The 22,071-nt window shown below is 47.6% G+C and overlaps 1 protein-coding gene across 1 annotated transcript; it reads right to left on the bottom strand.

The window, feature by feature from the left end:
- Positions 1 to 4,930: 4,930 nt before the first annotated feature.
- LOC105171171 (uncharacterized) lies at positions 4,931 to 10,240 on the bottom strand. The gene has a single exon (XM_011092197.2). The coding sequence runs from the start codon at positions 10,238 to 10,240 to the stop codon at positions 4,931 to 4,933; it is 5,310 nt and encodes a 1,769-aa protein (XP_011090499.2).
- Between the last annotated feature and the right edge of the window lie 11,831 nt (positions 10,241 to 22,071).

Here is a 22,071-nt window from a genome sequence, read left to right as displayed (position 1 = left end):
CATCTTTGTAAATTAAAGAACTAAATTAATAAATGACATATTTATAGAATTAAAATTAATAGTGAGTAAAATTAACAAATTGGAAATATAATTTCCCAAAACAAAAAAAAAAATAATAAATCAAAGTTTCAGTGAACAAGAATTCAAAATGAGGAACTCAATTAAAAATCGCATTCCGTATTACTTTGGATTCTTCGCCTGTCCATTTCAGTTCTCCTTTCACTAACAAGTAACAATTTCACTTGGCACAAGAAAAGTCAAAGTAGGAATGGACCATGACTCTTCTCCTCAGCCACAACAATAATAGAGGACAACATACACAATATTAATAATTGTTTTCCATATTATGAATAACTACAATTTAAGACTTATGATGTTGCCAGTTATATTCAACGTACCAATGTTCACATTTTGAGAAAATTACATATGCATCCTCCAAGATACATCTAATTGCACAAATATTTGTTGTTCATCCCAGGATTACAAATGTAACTATTAATATTGTAATCGTAATTACGAATCTATTTTTTATTCAATGACGAAATTTTACATAAACATCTCATGAAGTATATTGCACTAACACTCCTAAAAGAGCTGTACCTGTAATTTTATAAAAAATAGAGAGAATGTCTATGAAATTTGGCATAAAGTAGAAGAATTCCATTTGTCCAATGTTTGTGAAAACTTCTGCACAACCTATGATGAAGTGCTGAGGAACCTGCCAGAATATGGAAATAGGCGTGATCCGGGTCGAATTATTCGATCTCCTGAGACGGCCTCACCGCTGTTCGACTAACTCTTCCGGAACAGGTTTTGGATCCCCTGAGAATAAAACAAGAACCGTGAGCTCGTCGGGTATGTCCCCGACAATGACCCTCCGACGCTCAAGTTAGGTTGATCGAGAGAAATGTATTCTATCTCAAAGTTCGATCTCAATAAATGTATATCAGTTACCTCATTTATGGCGTATCGGGGTCTATTTATAGTACACAGTTGTACGGCAAATACTGGGCCACGTGGCCTCATCTGGTTGATCCCATTCTAATCGGATGGGCGTCATTGTCCGGGTCTTCTGTCACCTCCTACGACCCGGGTCGGGTCCTGTGCGACCCGCCCGTTGCGAAGTACGCGGATCCGGTCGCGGAAATGACCATCCTACCCTTAATGAAGGGCTTTTCAGTCTTTTTGCGGGGGGATTATACATATACCTATCATTACTCCCCCACTTTTTCAAAGTGCAAGTTCGTTGCCTTTGAGGAAGTCGAACCGTCGCGTCCGTTGATTGCGTACACGTGGCAAGATCCCCTCGGTTCATCCGGGCGCGTCGTTCCAGAGTGGGTCTCCTATAAATACCCCCTCATTTGACTTCTCGGTCCACCTCACGCAAAGACTTCCAGCGACCAAGGCTCACAACCACGAGTTCGTATTCGATCTGCGGCTTCCAGAGTCATCCTGCTTTAAGGTACGATGCCTTCCAGCTCTAGCTCGAATTCTGGGTCGCGATCTGGCCCTAAGCCACGATCTAGATCAGGGTCATCTTCATCTCGTTCTGAATCTGCTTCTGGGTCCTCTTCCGAGTCTGGTTCTGGTTCGTCCTCAGGGTCCGGGTCTAGGTCTGCCTCTAGGTCTTCGCATGGGTCGTATTCCACCTCTCCCAAGAGGAATAAAAAGTTTCCGGCCACCAAACTTAAGGATAAACAGGCCGGACCTTTGGTCCTTGCTAAGTTCCAGGATCGGCTCGCCAAAAACCCTTGGGAGGCTGTGGTCAGTACAGTTAGGGTTCCTGTAGATAAGATTAGAGAAAAGTATCACATCCCCTCCGATTTTGACATCCTGATCCCCGCCACCTTCGACCGTATGCATCATCCTCCCGAGGGGTTCACTGCTTTTTCTATCAAACACCTCGATGCCGGGTTGAGATTCCCTCTGGCTCCCCCGGTGGCCGCGATCTTAAATAAGTTGGGGTTATGTCCTATGCAGCTTTCCCCGAATTCCATTACCCATATAGTCCTTTTTGTAGTAATGATGCGATATCTAGATTTAGACCCCAGTTTTGATAATTTTTGGAGTTTATATTCCTTCACCACCTCGAAGCGATCTGGTAGTCGAGGTTTTTTCTATCTTTCGGCCAAACCAGATTGCGGGTATCTGAGCGCCCTGAAGTCGAATGTAGGAGTTTGGTTAGATCGCTACATTTTCATTCGACCTCCTAGTGGTGTCTGGCCTTTCAAGAACGAGTGGACTAAGTATAAACCCCTTCCGAAAACCTGTGGTGGGGGGCTGGAGGGTGACCAAATAAGGAGTCTGACACTTTATAAGTATGACCCAAAGAAGCTTCTCAATGAGAAAGTTTTGCAATTATCTGGGCTCTCTCCAGCGTCCCTTCACATCGAAGAGTCTTTAGGTGATTTTCTTCTTTCGGTCTCACTCGCTTTCATCATTGTGGCGTCCGCGTGTGCTAACTTTTCTCTGCTCGCAGATAGTATCATCATGAGCACGCGCTCGGCTATGCGGAGGATCGCGGCCCAAAACAAATCACGAAAGGGGGGTGAGATCGCCAGTTCCTCGGACCCGAAAGGGAAGGGCAAGGCAGTTGCGAGTGCCAAAGACTTGCCTCCGATCCCACCTTCCTCGGTTCCTTCCAAGACACTCGCGATTGCCACTCCTGATGGGCAACAGTCCATTGCCGTTGATAGCGAGGGTACACCTTCCGCCCATGACGATCACCTTGGCTACAACTCCTCGGAGTTAGATCTGGGTTTAGATGAGGCTAGTGGGGGCCATGGGATCGACCAGGGAAGCCCCGGTCCGCCTGAAGAGCGATCTAAGAAAAGGAGGCGATCTCCACTCAAGAAAGGACAAGGGCCCAAGTCCAAATTGGGGCCTAGCGATAAGGGCAAAATGAAGGAGCCCGCTGAGGCCTCTCACCCGCCTCCAAAATCGCATAGCCCGAGCGTGCTGAGCAGGATGGCTAAGGAAGCCGCAGATAAAACTAGCGTTAACGAAGATCGGGACAAATTTTTGAGGGTGGCGCAGCTCGCCACATGTTGGGAGGATAGCCGGGCATCTCTTCGAGGTAATGTGCCGCCTCCCGAATGGCAGGATATGTCGAGCTCATCGCTGTATGGCGAGGCCGGAGGGGATACCTTTGCAGTCTACAATTCATTCGTCTCCGTTCGTGATCAGGGAGCACTTGTACCGAATAACCCTATTCGGCTTGAGGAGTTCGCAGCCCACTCCCTGGTCCAGGTATTTCATCGGTTGGTTTCCTTCGACCTCCCCTCTTTTGTGCCATTCATTGCTTTTGGTTTTGCAGGCCATGACCTTTCTTTGAAGCTTAAGCCTCAAATGCACCCATTATCGGAAGAGTTACATTCAGACTGATCAGAAGGTGCAAGATCTGAGGTCTCAACTGGCCGAACGAGACGAGACAGAACGCAAGCAGGAGGATAACCTGCTGACCTTGGGGGATGAGGTGCAAAAGTTGCGAGCCGAGCTCGATGTTGCCAAGAAGGAGAAGGAGATGCTTCGTTCTGAGCAAGAGGTGGCCCTGGCAGAGGCCAAGAAAGAGGCGTTCGAAGCCGGACGTGAGGTCGGCCTCATTGAAGGCCACAAGCATGGGTTGGAGGAAGGCCAAGCTGGTCGCATTCTGGTTGAAGAGCATCAGCGAGCTTTGGCCGATTCCCGGATGTCTGCGGTTCGTGATTTTTTAAAGACTGACACCTTCACGACCGCTCTTGAGATAAAGTCTGCGGACTCGTTTGCCAAGGGCTATGAGACCTGCCTGTCTCAAGTCGAAAAGCTCGGTGGCTTTCACGAGTCTTTTGACCGCAGCAAACTTGACATCTCGCTTGATGGCGACCTTCAACCTCTTCCTCCGGATCCTGAGCTGAAAGACGATGAATTCATGGTCCTGAGGGACGAACTGGAGGCAGAAGCTGACGCCTGATTAGTCCCGATTCTTCTATTTTTGTGGTAGGATTTTGAGCTGATTGATCCACATGTAAATCCTAGAAATTGTTAGGACACCATTTTTTTGTAAACAGGAGGGTGGGGTGGAAATTTTGATAACCCCTGTATATGACATTTTGTGGAATGAGAATGAACTTTTGTCAGCTCGCTTCCTCTACTATATTTGCACATTGTGTTCTTTCAGCTCGCTTCCTCTACTATATTTGCACATTTTCTTTCAATTCGCTTTTTGCTTGTGTGCGTCTTTTTCAGATCGCGTATTGGACGCGTCTCTTTCAGTTCGCGTATTGGTTGAGTGCGTCTTTTTCAGATCGCATATTGGACGCGTCTTTTTCAGTTCGCGTATTGGTTGAGTGCGTCTTTTTCAGATCGCATATTGGACGCGTCTTTTTCAGTTCGCGTATTGGTTGAGTGCGTCTTTTTCAGATCGCATATTGGACGCGTCTTTTTCGGTTCGCGTATTGGTTGAGTGCGTCTTTTTCAGATCGCATATTGGACGCGTCTTTTTCAGTTCGCGTATTGGTTGAGTGCGTCTTTTTCAGATCGCATATTGGACGCGTCTTTTTCAGTTCGCGTATTGCTTAGAAAGCGAGTAAAGACAGTAATGTACGCACGAATGTAGGCACAAAACAGATGTGAGCGCAAAAACAAAGAAACTTTGATAAATCTCGTTGTGTAAATTACAAGAGTTGTAAATACTCAATAATACAATATTTAAAATGGATGCGATCTTCCTAACCTTTGAGAATATACAATTAACAATCTGCTAGAACTCTCCCCGTGTAGTTTTGTTCGGTCTTATTGTTGATGGCCTTTTGCCGGCCTTTTGTTCGAGTTGACGGCCTTTCACAGGCTCCTTGTTCGGTCCGTTGATGGCCTTTCACAGGCTCCTTGTTCGAGTTGACGGCCTTTCACAGGCTCCTTGTTCGAGTTGACGGCCTTTCACAGGCTCCTAGCTTCAGGCGTAGAACTTCTTCAAGTTCTGTATGTTCCAAGGGCGTGGTAGATCGCGACCCTGCATGTATTGCAATCTGTATGTACCCTTCTTTCTGATCTCGGTCACTTTGTAAGGGCCTTCCCAGGGTGGCTCCAGCTTTCCTACATGTTTTGACGCCTCCACCTTCTTCAGCACGAGATCTCCTACCTGCAGCTGGCGGGGTCGGATTTTACGATCATGGCTCTTCATCATTAGACCCTTGTGATGCAGGATTCGGGCATATGCAGCCTCTCTTTTTTCTTCGATAACAGTGAGGTCGAAGCTTCGTTTGGCTTGGTTCGTCTGGGGCTCATACTGCATAACTCTTTGCGATTCCTCCCCTATTTCGGCGGGAATGATGGCCTCAGTTCCGTACACCAGGCAGAAAGGGGTTTCACCCGTGGCAGTTCGTGGCGTTGTTCGGTAAGCCCACAAGACCCCGGGCAGTTCGTCGACCCATGACCCCTTGCTCTCGAGGCGAGTCTTCAAATGTTGCAAGATCGTTCGGTTCGTCACTTCGGTCTGCCCGTTCGCTTGAGGATTTGCAACTGCTGTGAAGTGTTGCGCGATCTTCAACTCCTTGCACCATTCTGTAATTTTTCTGTCCTGGAACTGCGTGCCGTTATCAGATATTAATATTCGAGGTATACCAAATCTGCATATAATATTCTTCCAAATGAAGTTGATGACTTCCCTCTCCGAGATTTTGGCTACCGCTTCTGCTTCGACCCACTTGGAGAAATATTCGACCGCTACGATGATGAATTTCTTTTGGGCTTGTGCGGGCGGAAAAGGTCCTACGATGTCAATTCCCCACTGATCGAACGGGCACGCTATCTTGATCGGTTCCAACGGTGTTGCCGGTTGATGTATCAAAGAAGCATACTTCTGGCAACTCTCGCATTTCCTCACCAAGTTCTTGGAATCTTCGACCAAGGTGGGCCAGAAATAACCTTGCCGCATCACCTTCTGCGCCAGCGACCTCGCTCCCGAATGATTACCGCAGCTTCCTTCGTGTATTTCCCGCATCACGTACAGGGCTCTCTCTCCATCCAAGCATTTCAGGAGGGGGCCATCCGTCGTTCGTTTGTAGAGCTGACCATCCAACAATGTGAATCGGGTAGCGCGAAATTTGACTCTTTTTGCTGCTTGTGGGTCGTTGGGCAGGATGCCCTCTCCAAGATACCGTATGATCTCGCTCATCCACGATTCGGCTTCTGAAACGACCTGAATTTCTGTTCCGCTCGTGAGCACCGACCGGTCGCGCACTACTGCAGTGATTTTGCGATCTCGGATTCCATCCATTGCTGCCCCAAATTTTGACAGAGCATCTGCTTTGTCGTTTTCTGCTCGGGGAACTTGTGAAAGCGAGCATCCGCTAAATTTTCTCATCAATCGCTGCGCGATCTCTTTGTACTGTGTCATGGTTCTCTCTCTTGTCTCGTATGCTCCTTCAATTTGAATAGCGATCAGCTGAGAGTCGGTGAAAACCTCTAGATCGCGTGCGCCTGCCTCATACGCTAGCTCCAGCCCTAATACCAATGCCTCGTATTCCGCCTCATTGTTCGTTACCGGGAATGATAGTCGAGCAGCTACTTCTATCTCGATGCCCTCGGGTCCTTGGATCAATATGCCCGCTCCTCCGTTATTCGCATTCGAAGACCCATCGACATGCAGCATCCATTTCGAACAAGGCCGTTCACACGCTTCGGGTCGTTCTAGGTCGCTCATTAGTTCCGTCACAAAATCTGCCAGTACCTGTGCTTTCTGAGCCGTTCTGGGTTGGTACTCAATGTCGTGCTGTCCCAGTTCTACTGCCCATTTGATTAGTCTTCTTGACGCCTCGGGTCGCGACATCACGTGTTTAAGAGGGTGGTTCGTCAATACCACTACCTTGTGCGCCTGGAAGTATGGTCGTAGTTTTCGAGCTGTAACAATTAGGGCTAGGGCCAGCTTCTCCATCTCCGAGTATCGGGATTCGGCCCCCTGGAGCATTTTGCTAACATAATACACCGGATTTTGATTACTGGCCTCTTCTCTCACCAGCACTGAGCTGACCGCATTTTCGGACACCCCTAGGTACAAGAATAAAGTCTCCCCTTCCTTCGGGTTTGCGAGCAGTGGGGGTTTTGTGAGGTATTTCTTCAACTCCTGTAAGGCCTGATCGCATTCTGATGTCCACGCGAAATTTTTGGGCTTCCGCAAGACCTTAAAAAACGGTAAGCTTTTGCCCGCCGACCTAGATATGAACCTACTCAAGGATGCGATCTTTCCCGTGAGCTTCTGCACTTCTTTGACCGAATTGGGTGATCTCAGGTTCATTATAGCTTGAATTTTTTCTGGATTCGCCTCTATTCCTCGTTCGCTAATCATGTACCCCAAAAACTTCCCACCTGTCACTCCAAATGTGCATTTGTCCGGGTTAAGCTTCATCCCGTGCGACCTCATTATACTGAATGCCTGAGAGAGATCTTTGATGTGGTCTTGTGACCTCTTACTCTTGACCAGCATGTCGTCGACGTATACCTCCATGGTTTTTCCGAGCAGATCGCCGAACATCTTTTTAACCAACCGTTGGTAGGTGGCGCCGGCATTTTTCAGTCCGAACGGCATCATGTTGTAGCAATAAATCCCCTTATCTGTGACGAAGGAGGTTTTGTCTCTATCTTCTTCCGCCAGTTGGATCTGGTGATATCCTTGGTATGCATCCATCATCGAAAAGAGTTCGAACCCAGCAGTCGAATCCACCATGGTATCGATCCGAGGTAACGGATATGGGTCTTTAGGGCAAGCCTTGTTCAGGTCCGTGAAATCCACGCACATGCGCCATTTTCCTGAAGCCTTCGGGACAAGTACTACATTGGAAAGCCAATTCGTGTACTGGATTTCCGATATATATCCCGCTTTTAGTAGCTTATCGACCTCCTGTCTGATAGCATCATTTTTGTCACTGTTGAGAGTTCTTTTTCTCTGTTGCACAGGTCGAACGGTGGGGTTGACGTTCAGTCGGTGTACAATGACCTCCGGGTCTATCCCAGTAAAATCTGATGGGCTCCATGCGAACATGTCTGCGTTATTCCGCAAGAAATCGATCATGGCCATCTCCCCTTCTTTCATGCTGGACCCTATCCTGGTCGTCTTGCTAGGGTCGTCTGTTGCGAGCTGAATAGCCTTGTATTCCTCACTGGGTTTTAAATGTTCAGCCTCATATGGTCGGGGCTCCGCGTCCTCCCTGACCTTCTGTTTCTTCGACCTCGGCTCCGCTTTGATCGACAAGTTATAGCATTTACGAGCCTCCTTTTGGTCGCACCACACTTCCCCGATTCCATATTCAGTGGGGAATTTCATCTTCATATGGTATGTGGAGATAACAGCCCGGAATGAATTCAACCCCGGCCGACCCAGTATGACATTGTATGTGAACGGGGTATCGACCACTAGGAACTTTACCATCAGCGTTTTCCTCTTCGGCTCTTCGCCCATGGACACTGGAAGCTCGATCGTCCCCAACGAAGCCACTTCACTTCCTCCGAAGCCGACCAGTGGAGTCTTTACTGGTTCGAGCCTCGCATTTTCCAGCCCCATCCGGTCCACGACATTTTTGAAAATTATGTCCGCTGAGCTCCCACTATCTATCAACACTTTATGGACGGTGAAATTCGCGATATCGAGCTTGATGACCATGGGGTCGTTCTGTTCTCCTCCATCCTCCAACCGATCCGAGCTATTAAATGAGATGGCCTCTTCACCCTCTACCTTCAGCACGAATTCTTTCTGTCTTACCGATCCGGCTGTTCGGGCGCATCTTTTCCGTGTTCGACCTGAATCTCCCGCAGTCGATCCTCCCGCTATTGTGTATATGACGCCTTTTGTGGGTGCGTTGTTCCCACCCACTGGGGGTCTATCGATCCTTGATGGGCCCGGGTTTCTGTCTCGGTCCGGGCTCCTCGATCTGCTCCTCCTTCCTCCCCCTCCGATTTTACAATTTGGGGGCACGCGGTCTCGGAAGTGTCCCTGACGAACAAGCCTTTCGATCTCGTCCTTCAGCTGATAGCACTCCTCTGTGCTGTGTCCTCTCTCTCGATGGAAGCGGCAGTACTTGTTAGACATCTTCTTGGTGGGAGTGTACCTCGTATGTCTAGGCCATTTTAGCACGTCAGCATTTTCTACCATCATCAGAGCCTTCTCCCTGGACATGGCCAAGGGAGTGTAGTTGTGGTATTTTGGCACGTACTTAGGCTCCTTCCGTTTCTCCGTTTTTGGTTTGTCATTTCCTCCTCCTCTTCCCTCATGAGGTCGTCTGGGAATATATTCCCGCTCCCTTCGTTCCGAATCTTTCATCGCGTTCATCTCCTCCTCGTCAATATACTTCTGTGCTATCGCCATCAATTGCTCAACATCATAGGGCGGATCGCGCGCGAGGGCGGAGGCGAACGAGCCCTTCCTGAGTCCATGTATGAGGATACTCACAAGCATGTCAATCCTCAACTCTTGTACCTCCAGGGTCTCGTTGTTGAATCGACCCATGAAATTTTTCAGCGTCTCATCCTCTCTCTGTCGGATGTTGAACAGATGGGTAGCCGACCTCTTTTGTTTCTTCTTGCTCGCAAAATGGAAATTGAACTTTTGCACGAGCTGCTCGTAGGACTCGATGCTCCCACGGGGTAGGTTCGTGAACCATTCCTGAGCTTTTCCCGTCAGTGTGGTCGCGAACAATTTAGCCATTATCGGGGCTGACTGTCCGTAAAGATTCATCACCATCTCAAAGGCGGCCACATGCTCCTGAGGGTCTCTCATCCCATCATATCTCTTCAAATCGGGCACTCTGAACCCGGGCTCAACGGTCTGAACGAGGATTTCGTTACAGAAAGGGGAGTTCTTGTTCTGCGCGACGATCTCCCCTCGTTTCTTCAACTCGTCGATCTGTTTGTTCAAGCTATGTATCTGTTTGCCCACACTTTCCACTTCGGCCCTGGATATGACCGGCTCTCTTCTCTTTGCGCGTCCATGGCTGCTGGAACCTGCATCGGATGATGCTGGTCGCTTACTGCGATGATCATGTTCCCCCTGAACTCTTGACTCTCTTATTGGCTCCACGTTTTCGAATAACTGCCTTCTAGCAGTTTCTTTGACCAGGGGGGTCGCTGTTCTCCTTTCATATTCTACTATGGCCTTTCGGCTTGCCTCGTCTATCATCCTTTGCAACTCATCCTGAGTGATTTGGATGGTTGCACCTGCTCCTCTCCTGGGTGTTTCTTCCTCGGCGGCATTTCTCCTCGATGAACCTTCCATAATGGTAGAATTCTCAGAAGTTTCCCACAGACGGCGCCAACTGATCCGGGTCGAATTATTCGATCTCCTGAGACGGCCTCACCGCTGTTCGACTAACTCTTCCGGAACAGGTTTTGGATCCCCTGAGAATAAAACAAGAACCGTGAGCTCGTCGGGTATGTCCCAGACAATGACCCTCCGACGCTCAAGTTAGGTTGATCGAGAGAAATGTATTCTATCTCAAAGTTCGATCTCAATAAATGTATATCAGTTACCTCATTTATGGCGTATCGGGGTCTATTTATAGTACACAGTTGTACGGCAAATACTGGGCCACGTGGCCTCATCTGGTTGATCCCATTCTAATCGGATGGGCGTCATTGTCCGGGTCTTCTGTCACCTCCTACGACCCGGGTCGGGTCCTCTGCGACCCGCCCGTTGCGAAGTACGCGGATCCGGTCGCGGAAATGACCATCCTACCCTTAATGAAGGGCTTTTCAGTCTTTTTGCGGGGGGATTATACATATACCTATCAAGGCGTCTCCATCACCTTATAGCTATTGTTCCGTCTTACTATCCTGAGGCGAAATATCTCCAAAATCCCGGCTGATATCATGGCAAAGACCGATATGAATAGGCCGGTCCCAATGCGCTGCAGCTGAGTCAGGCCGTTCTTGTGGCCTGTGAATTTTCTTGTCATTGGGATGATGAAACGATCATAGACGGGTACCCAGAAAATGACGCTTATGGGGTTGAAGACGGCGAGTGATGCTACCGGGACTTTGAAGTTGGACCAGCCTAATCGCGCGTCCATGTACTCGGCTTGCAGCAAGAACAAGTTGCTCATATTTCCGTAAATGGTGTTGAAGATGATTCCAGTTGCCAACACGGGCAACAGTCGTATGATCCATTTCAGCTCCTCAACTTGTGTGACAGTGCAAAGGGTCCATGGGTTTACCGAGCCCTTGCTATGATCCGACTCTTTCTCCACTGCTGCTGATGTAGGTCGCTCAAAATCAGGATTTCCGGATCGGGGTCGCTAGATCGAACAACCGGGTCGTGATCGCTGGCTCCCTCTTTCAAGCTACCTGGGGCGGATCCTGAGAACACAGCAAACGTCAGACTAGCCGAGAGGCCCTCGGCGATGGCCCTCCGATGCTTAAGTCAGAAAAGATGGGATCGAAAATAAGGTAACATGATCGAATTAGACCACAAATTGGCGGTAAAGTAGATAGTCAAAACGTATTCAAAATACCATAAATGAGGGTATTTATACTGGTACGGCACCCTCTGCGAGCACCACACGTGGCTCCAGTGAGGGCGCGCCACGTCACCCTCTGTCGAACCTGCAGCCGCCGCTGCTGCAACTGTACAGTGGGCCCCACTGTGCTCAGACATAGGCTCAGTCATAGGTGCAGCATGATTACTGTCTTGGGTGTGGAGCTTGTGCCAAAAATAGGGGGGGCATTTTGGTAAATATGCAAATTCCCTCATCATTATTCCCCCATTTCTCTAAGTGTCATTAATGACACTAAGGGAAATGAACAGTCACGTCCGTTGGAGGAAGCATCATGGCCGTTCAATCCACGCCACGCGTCCCCTACTGATGGTGCGTGAAGAGGCGCGTCGCTACTGGTACTCCTCTATAAATAGCCCCGCATTTGAACCAATTTGACCGCTGTGCTTAGTCGCGTTCGATCTCTCCCTGCGATCTATCTCCGAATTCCAGGTACTTTTTCCTCCTCTCTCCTTCCAGCTTTCGATATGTCGTCTGAGTCTAGGAGTGTATCCGTTCATGTGTCTGTTTCCGAGTCTGCGGCGAACTCGGAAACGAGTTCGTCGTCTGGGTCGTCCGCGACCTCCCCTCGGGAGGCAGCGGGTACGTCCCGCGACCCTACTGCTTCCGTCTCTCAATCTTCTGCTATTCCCGAAGAAGTAGGTGATTCTGATGATGTCCCTATTTTCCAAAAATATTCTGAAATGATGCAACAGAAGCCTTGGTTAGGGATAGCGAGCAACCTTAAAATGACTCCCGTTGCCATAAAAAGAAAATATTATATCCCTGCCGATTACGATATTAAAATTCCTCGCTCCTTTGATCGTATGCATCAACCCCCCGAGGGTTATTGTGCTCTGTCCATACTCCATTTGGATGCCGGACTTCGCTTCCCCTTGCCCCGAGAAGTGAATGACATTCTAGTCCGGCTAGGCCTTTGTCCTATGCAACTATCTCCAAACTCAATCAGTCATATCCTCATGTTTATAATCGTCATGAAATACCTCGATCTACCTTCTTCGTTTGATAATTTTTGGTCCCTGTACAATATCACCTCCTCTAAGAGATCGGGCGAGGCTGGATGGTATTATTTGACAGCACGCAAGGACTGCCGCTTTCTAGACGATTTGAGGTCTAACGTCGGTCCTTGGCATGATAGGTATTTTTTTATTCGACCTCCGCCCGGTCAATCTTGGGATTTTCACTTGGGTTGGCGGGAAACAAAACCCAACCCCGAAACCTTTGGGGAGGGGTTCGAGAGCGACCTCATCAATCACATTACACTGTTTTGGTACCGTCCGAAAGTACTATTACAGGAAAAGGTTTTGAAGCTCGCGGGCCTCTCCCCTGCTCCTATCCCGATCAAAAGCTCTTTAGGTGATTCCATATTCTTCATTTATCTTTTATTATCTTTTGGACAATTTCTGACGACTGATTTGCCTTCGCAGAAACTGAAGTTATGCTAGCCAGACTTGCAAACAAGGCGAGAGCTAAGAAGGGGACTCTTCCTCCTTCCGTTGATCGCGAGTTGAAAGAGGCTGCAGCGGCTGCCAAGGCAAAGCCTAAGACCCGGGCCGCGACCCCAACTCCTTCCCCCCACGCCACTGCCTCCGAACCACAATCGACCCCCACTACCACTAGGGATCGTACCCCAGACGAGCAAGTCGAGGTGGTAGAAATCTCTGAAGAACCGAGTCTGAAGAGGAAGAGGGGGAAAGAATCCATCCCGAGGCCTGAGCCCACGCAACTCACTGAGAGCCAAAGCGATCCATCCTCGAGATCGACGAAGCAGGGCAGACTCGAGGCTAAACTTGCTGCAGATCGGGTCGCCGAACCCGAAAATAAAAGGAAACTCGCCGCTTTGGAAGAAAGTTGGCAAAAGATGAGGGACGAGCGACCTGCTTCTGCCTGCCGTGCTGAGATGTCCGGAGAAAAATGGTTACCGGATTGGAACATCTCCAAGAACAGCAGCGTCTTGCGTACCTTTGCGGGGCAAGATTCCTGGGAGGTCTACAAAGCTGCTTGCCTGGAACGCGATCAGGTCATCCTTGCGCAGACCTCCCTGACTTCTCTTGAGGAGCATTTTGCGCACAACATCGCCCAGGTACTTTATTACTTTGTTAACTGCTTCATCAGCACGCACTCACCTTTCGATCCCATGTAGGCCATGGCTTTCGCACACCATATCACCCTGCAAGGCTCCATGTGGAGGCATGACAAGATCCAGATTGAGGGGAAGGCCGTGGAGATGGAAAGGAAGATACTCGAGCTGCAGACGGTGGTCGAATCCCTGCGTGCAGAGAAGGGGGAGCTTGTCTCTAAGCTGGGGATTTCCGAAAAGGAATTGGAAGAGACTAAGCGAACAGCCCACACCGATCGGGTAGCTGCTTTCGAGTCCGGCAGGGAAGAAGGATTAGCCGAGGGTCGAGATCGGGGCATGGCTGAGGGCAAAGCTTCATTTCTACAGAGCCAGGACTTCCAAGGCATGATGAAAGAGGCTCGGCTGAACGGTGCTCGGGACTTCCTGAGATCCCAAACCTTCCGAGCAGCCGTGGAAAACCAAGCCACGGAGCTGATGATTGAGGGATTTGAAAAATGCCAAGGACAAATCCAGAAGCTCAACGGACTGGCCGAAGGTTTCGATCTCGAGCAGTTGGATGTCTCCCTAGACAGAAACCTCGAGCCTTACCCCACCGGCCCTGAACCAACTGATGCCTTTCCGGAGTTCCTACCTTTGATGGACGATCTTCCTCCTCCATTTCCTATTTCATGATGCTCATGGGACAACTCCTTTTTTGTAATTTTTTGGACGATTACAGCGGGTATCCCCCCTGTTATTTTTGTAATTATCACGACCGAGGTCGTTTTTGTCGCCTCGGGAACATATATGAAATTTTACGTTATCCATGTTTATTGCCTTTTTTGCTAATTGCTTTCCATGATCAGGAATCCTGCAATTACATCTCCTATCGTGATCATTTAGGGTCACTTATGAACCTTGGTCGGTTAAAGAAATCCTGCAATCTTTTGAGATCGCTTATGAACCTTGTTAGGTTAAAGAAATCCTGCAACCTTATGAGATCGCTTATGAACCTTATTAGGTTAAATAAATCCTGCAATCTTATGAGATCGCTTATGAACCTTGTTAGGTTAAAGAAATCCTGCAATCTTTTGAGATCGCTTATGAACCTTGTTAGGTTAAAGAAATCCTGCAATCTTTTGAGATCGCTTATGAACCTTGTTAGGTTAAAGAAATCCTGCAACCTTATGAGATCGCTTATGAACCTTATTAGGTTAAATAAATCCTGCAATCTTATGAGATCGCTTATGAACCTTGTTAGGTTAAAGAAATCCTGCAATCTTTTGAGATCGCTTATGAACCTTGTTAGGTTAAAGAAATCCTGCAATCTTTTGAGATCGCTTATGAACCTTGTTAGGTTAAAGAAATCCTGCAATCTTTTGAGATCGCTTAAGAACCTTGTTAGGTTAAAGAAATCCTGCAATCTTTTGAGATCGCTTATGAACCTTGTTAGGTTAAAGAAATCCTGCAATCTTTTGAGATCGCTTATGAACCTTGTTAGGTTAAAGAAATCCTGCAATCTTTTGAGATCGCTTATGAACCTTGTTAGGTTAAAGAAATCCTGCAATCTTTTGAGATCGCTTATGAATCTTGTTAGGTTAGCACAAGACTTCCCAGATTATGTACGCATGTAACTTAGATGATGACCTTTTATAGGTCGCCCTTTTGAGGCGGGAATGTCTTTCATAGACAAGTACACAACTCCCTTTTGATCGTCTTTTTTAGACGAGTACAAACCCTTCACAGCAAAATTCTCACGACTAAGCTTACAAGCGTTTCAAGCATAAAACTTTTTTAAGTTATGAATATTCCATGGTCGCGGCAAGTTCCTTCCTTCAAAATCTTGGAGTATGTATGTCCCTTTCTTCCGGATTTCCACAACTTTATACGGGCCGTCCCAAGTCGGATCGAGTTTTCCCACATGCTTAGATACTTCCACTTTCTTTAGCACCAAGTCTCCGACCTGGAATTGTCGTGGTCGCACTCGACGATTATAACTCCGGGTCATCATGCTTTTGTAGCGCAATATTTTTGCGTAAGCGCGATCCCTTCCTTCTTCAATCACAGTCAGATCAAAGGCCCGTTCTCGGGCGTTCTCTTCTTCTGTGTATTGAGTGACCCGAGCAGTTTCTTCTCCAATTTCTGCAGGAATAATTGCTTCACTCCCATATACTAAACAAAACGGGGTCTCTCCGGTCGCCGTTCGCGGGGTCGTCCGATATGCCCAGAGAACCCCAGGCAATTCTTCGACCCATCCCCCTTTCGCTCCTTCCAACCTGGTCTTTAAGTGTTGCAACAGGGTTCGGTTGGTGACCTCTGCCTGACCGTTCGCTTGAGGGTTCCCAACCGCTGTGAAATTCTGCTGGATTTTCAACTCTTTGCACCACGCCATGATCTTCTTTCCTTGGAACTGGGTTCCATTGTCTGATACAAGAATGCGGGGGATTCCAAACCTGCAAATGATATTTTTCCAAATAAAATTGATTACCTCTTTCTCCGAGATCCTGGCGAGAGCCTCAGCCTCGACCCATTTGGAAAAATATTCGACCGCTACAATCAGGAACTTCTTCTGTGCCACCGCTTGGGGGGAAGGGCCCACGATATCTATCCCCCACTTATCGAACGGACATGCGACCTTAAGAGGTTCGAGAGGGGTCGCTGGTGAGTGCAGCAGTCCAGCATACCTCTGGCAACTTTCGCATCTCTTGGCAAAATCCTTCGCATCCTCCACGACCGTAGGCCAGAAGTAACCCTGCCTCAAAATCTTCTGCGCCAGCGATCTCCCGCCTGAATGATTTCCGCAGCTGCCTTCATGTATTTCTCTTAAGACGTACTGCGCTCTCTCCGCATCCAGGCATTTCAGTAGAACGCCTTCCGGGGTTCTTTTGTATAGGTCGTCTCCGATCATGGTAAAACGATTAGCTTTGAACTGTAATCTCTTTGCCGCAATCGAGTCCTTCGGCAATTCTCCATACTTCAAGTACCTGACAAAGGGTGTTTTCCAAGACTCCTCCGCCTCAACCAGGTGGACCTCTGCCTCTTCAATCGTTGGTCGAGTTTTCACCATCACTGTGATCTTTCTTTCTTTAACTCCCTCGACCAGCGACCCGAACCGTGACAATGCATCCGCACGCATATTTTCGTCTCTCGGTATCTGACTGATCGTGCACCGCTCAAATTTCTTCATCATCTCCTTTACTCTTGCCTGGTATTGCGTCATGGACCGCTCTCGTGTTTCGTACGTACCTTGCACCTGCATTGCAACGAGCTGTGAGTCCGTGTACACATCTATTTGCCTTATGCCCCCATCGATTGCCGTTTGCAACCCATGAATCAGAGCCTCGTATTCGGCTTCATTGTTAGTGGCCGGGAAATCTAACCGGACCGCAATTTCGATCTCGACTCCCGCTGGTCCTTGCAGATAAATGCCCGCTCCTCCGTTCTTTGAGGTCGATGATCCATCTACATGTAAAAGCCACTTTTCCTCCTTTTGTGGTTGATCGCCCGCGAACTCGACCAGAAAATCGGCGAATACCTGCGCCTTTATCGCGTTCCTTGTCTGGAACTCAATGTCAAACTCCCCCAATTCCACGGCCCATTTGACCATCCTGCCCGATGTATCCGGCTTCGCCATAACCTGTTTCAGAGGATGATTTGTTAGTACAACAATGGGGTGGGATTGGAAGTAAGGTCGCAGCTTTCTCGCCGTAATCACCAAAGCTAGCGCCAGCTTTTCTATCTGGATATACTTTTTCTCTGCCCCCTGCAACATCTTACTCACATAGTATACCGGGCTCTGCCTGCCACCTTCCTCGCGAACTAACACTGAGCTCACTGCATAATCAGAAACAGCCAAATACACGTACAACTTTTCCCCCACCATGGGGTAAGAGAGCAAGGGTGGAGTGGTTAAATATACTTTAAGCTCTTGGAGAGCTCGTTCACATTCTCCGTTCCATTCAAAATTGTTAACCTTTCTCAAAATTTTAAAGAAGGGTAAGTTGCGATCTGCAAACCTGGCGATGAAACGGTTCAGCGAGGCGATCCTCCCTGTCAGCTGCTGCACTTCCTTTATAGATTTTGGTGATTCTAGCTGCATAATTGCCTTGATTTTTTCTGGGTTCGCTTCAATGCCTCGTTCGCTGACCATGTAACCTAGAAACTTGCCACCCCGCACCCCAAAAGTGCACTTGGACGGGTTCAGCTTCATTCCATATGATCGCATGATATCGAAAGCTGTTCGCAAGTGTGTCAAATGATCGTCCTCCTTCTTACTCTTGACCAGCATGTCATCCATGTATACTTCCATCGTGTTCCCAATATGGTCCTTGAACATGCGGTTAACCAATCTTTGGTAAGTTGCTCCTGCGTTCTTTAACCCGAATGGCATTACATCATAACAGTATACTCCCTTTTCGGTTACGAACGCAGTCTTTTCAGCGTCTTCCTTTGCCATGAAAATTTGATGGTAGCCTTGGTACGCGTCCATCATACTAAAGAGCGCGCACCCTGCCGTTGAATCCACCAGCAAGTCAATCCTTGGCAGCGGGTATGGGTCCTTAGGGCATGCCTTATTAAGGTCCGTGTAGTCCGTGCACATCCTCCATTTTCCTGCTGCTTTAGGGACCACCACAACATTTGATAGCCAGGTCGTATACTGGATTTCTCGAACAAAACCGGCACGCAACAACTTGGCGACCTCTTCTTCAATTATCTTATTCCTCTCGACCCCGAAAACCCTCTTCTTCTGCTTCACTGGTTTGACCTGCGGGTCAATATTTAGTCTATGAACAATAATTTCGGGATTGATACCTTGAAAATCTGAGGGGCTCCACGCGAACAGGTCGTGGTTACTCCGTAAGAAGTCGATCATCATCGTCTCCATTTCTGTAGTCATCTGCGATCCAATCCTGGTCGTCTTCTGGAAGTTCCCAGAGATCAACTCTACCTCCTTATATTCGCCCGAAGGTTCAATCCTTTCCATCTTTCCTCTCTTTGCCATCTCTCGGCTTGTCTCCTCCTTCCTTTTTTCTTTCTTTGACTCCCCCTGCTTCACAGCAAGATTATAGCACTGCCTTGCTGTTCGTTGGTCGCATTTGACTTCCCCAATTCCCTGTGGCGTCGGGAACTTCATCTTCAGATGGAAGGTAGATACCACTGCTCGAAACTTGTTCAATCCTGGTCGTCCCAAAACAACATTATACGCGAATGGGCTATCAACGACCAGGAACGAGATCATGCATGTCTTCCTCTTGGGCTCCTCACCTAGCGACACTGGCAGCTCGATTACACCTTCTGGGATGACCTCATTCCCTCCGAACCCAACTAGGGGTGTTCGTACGGCCTTTAGTTTCACATCTCCCAAATCCATCTTCCTTAGGACATCACTAAAAATAATGTCAACAGAACTGCCATTATCAATTAATACCTTATGTACCTGGTAGTTCGCAATGTCCATCTTTATGACCATAGGGTCGTTTTGTTCCGCCAGGTCAGCGCTTAAGTCCTCGTCACCGAAGATGATGCTCTCCTGCTTTTCCACATGCATCATTAGCCCATCATGCTTACACCTGCTTTCTCGAGCGTACCTTTTCCTTGCTCTACCGGAATCTCCACTTGTGGGTCCCCCCGAGATGGTATGGATGACACCTTTGTTAGGAGCGTTGTCTCGAGCTCCACTCGCCCCCGCTTCATCCCTCTGGAGCCTTTCCCGGCTTCGCGATCTACTGCGTTCTCGCTGCTCTGCCCTCCTATCAATCAAGTGTCTGAAATACCCTTGTCTTATCAACCGTTCAATCTCGTCCTTTAGTTGGTAGCAATCCTCCGTATTATGCCCCCTATCCCTGTGGAACCTGCAGTACCTATTCGAGTTCCTTTTTGTACGAGTATCCCGCATCTTCTCTGGTCGCTGCAGGAGGTCCTCGTTTTCCACCATCATCATCACCTTTTCTCTGGTAGTCGTCAGCGGGGTGTACCTATGGTAACGAGGCACATAAGGTCCTTTCCGCTCGCGATCTCCTTCCGCCCGTTGTTTTCCTTCTCGCGATCTTTCTCCCTTCACCCTGGTCGGATCTCTAGACCAGTAGTTGTCCTTCATGGCGTTCATTTCTTCCTCATCGATATATTTTTGGGCCATCTCCATTAATTGCTCCGTGCCCGTAGGCGGATCGCGGGCGAGCGCTGATGCAAAAGGACCTTTTTGTAACCATGGATCAAAATACTAACCATCATGTCGATCCTTAGGTCCTGCACCTCCAGCACTTCGTTGTTGAACCTCCCCATAAAAGCTTTTAGCGTCTCGTCCTCCCGCTGTCGGATCGTAAACAGGTGGGTCGCCGATCTCTTTGCTTTTCTCTTACTGGCAAAATGAAAAGAAAACTTATGAATTAACTGTTCATATGAATCAATAGTTCCACTACCTAAGCTTGTGAACCACTCCTGAGCTTTTCCCTTCAGCGTGGTGACGAACAGTTTTGCCTTGATCGGATCTGTCTGACCGTACAGATTCATCACCAGGTCAAAAGCGGCGACATGCTCCCTTGGGTCCTTGCTTCCATCATACTTGGGTAGGTCAGGTAATCGGAAATTGTTATCCACCACTTCCAGCAATATTCGATTAGTGAAGGGCGAGCTCCGATTCTGCGATACCAACTCTCCCCTCTTTTTCAATTCCTCGATTTGCTTCCCTAGTTGCTCAATCTGCTTGCCAACACTGTCCACCTCTTCACGCGAGATAGCTGGCTGTCTCGCAGCAGTTTTTCTGCTTGCCACTGTTCGCTTACTAGTCACCTCATTAGATAAGGTTCTCTCTGGACCTCTCTCTGGTGCCCTCAAGGTCTCTCTTCGCTGTTCCGTCTCCAACTCCTGGAACAGCTGCCGTTTAACCCCTTCCCTGGCCGGGGTCACCGTTCTGCGTTCATACTCAACAATGGCCTTCCTGCTCGCTTCATCGATCATGTGCTGCAATTCTTCTCTCGTCATCTGAATCATCCTTTCATCTCCTTTCCTCGGAGTCTCTTCTGCTGGTTGATCCTGTCTTGATGTCCCTTCCATTTTGACTTGTCCTCAATTTTCCACAGACGGCGCCAAATGATGTAGGTCGCTCAAAATCAGGATTTCCGGATCGGGGTCGCTAGATCGAACAACCGGGTCGTGATCGCTGGCTCCCTCTTTCAAGCTACCTGGGGCGGATCCTGAGAACACAGCAAACGTCAGACTAGCCGAGAGGCCCTCGGCGATGGCCCTCCGATGCTTAAGTCAGAAAAGATGGGATCGAAAATAAGGTAACAGGATCGAATTAGACCACAAATTGGCGGTAAAAGTAGATAGTCAAAACGTATTCAAAATACCATAAATGAGGGTATTTATACTGGTACGGCACCCTCTGCGAGCACCACACGTGGCTCCAGTGAGGGCGCGCCACGTCACCCTCTGTCGAACCTGCAGCCGCCGCTGCTGCAACTGTACAGTGGGCCCCACTGTGCTCAGACATAGGCTCAGTCATAGGTGCAGCATGATTACTGTCTTGGGTGTGGAGCTTGTGCCAAAAATAGGGGGGGCATTTTGGTAAATATGCAAATTCCCTCATCAGCTGCCTTGTCTAAGAAACTGCAAATAATTGGCAATATTAGTCCAGGACCCTTCGCAGTTTCTTAATAAATAACATATTTATAGGATTAAAATTAATAATGAGTAAAATTAACAAACTGAAAATAATAATTTCTCAAAACAAAATAAAAATAATAAATCAAAGTTTCAGTGAACAGGAATTCAAAAAACGAGGAACTCAATCAAAAATCGCATTTCGTATTACTTTGGATTCTTGACGTGTCCATTTCAGTTCTCCTTTCACTAACAAGTAACAATTTCACTTGGCAGAAGAAAAGTCAAAGTATGAATGGACAATGACTCTTCTCCTCAGCCACAACAATAATAGAGGACAACATACACAATATTAATAATTGTTTGCCATATTATGAATAACTACAATTTAAGACTTATGATGTTACCAGTGTTCACATTTTGGGAAAATTACATATGCATCCTCCAAGATACATTTAATTGCACAAATATTTGTCGATCGTCGCAGGACTACAAAATGTAACTGTTAATATCGTACTCGTAATTACAAACACACTTTCTATTCAATGACAAAATTTTACATAAACATCTCCCTCAAGAGGTGTACCTGTAATTTTATAAAAAATAAAGAGAATGCCTGTGAAATTTGGCATAAGGAGAGTGCCGGTGTAATTTACTTAAGTTCAAGTATAATCGTAATTAATAAATATTTTTGTCATGTAGTTCTAATTATAACCAAAATATTTATCACGATATTTAACTATAAGTCACCATGTGTAGTATCTACAAGACCATATCAAAGAACCATTTCTTAATTAATAGAAACTCAAAATTAATACATAATATGATATTATTTTCGTTTATTATATAGGTTTGAATCTATATATATATATTAAACGGAATATAAATACAATA

The sequence above is a fragment of the Sesamum indicum genome, linkage group LG9 (assembly GCF_026168435.1).
Source record: "Sesamum indicum cultivar Baizhima isolate 11 linkage group LG9, ASM2616843v1, whole genome shotgun sequence".
Taxonomy (NCBI): domain Eukaryota; kingdom Viridiplantae; phylum Streptophyta; class Magnoliopsida; order Lamiales; family Pedaliaceae; genus Sesamum; species Sesamum indicum.
This window is presented reverse-complemented; position numbering and strand designations above follow the sequence as displayed.

Bases quoted from the DNA above. Each gene is read 5' to 3' on its own strand.
- LOC105171171 (XM_011092197.2), bottom strand. From the start codon at position 10,240: ATGGAAGGTTCATCGAGGAGAAATGCCGCCGAGGAAGAAACACCCAGG.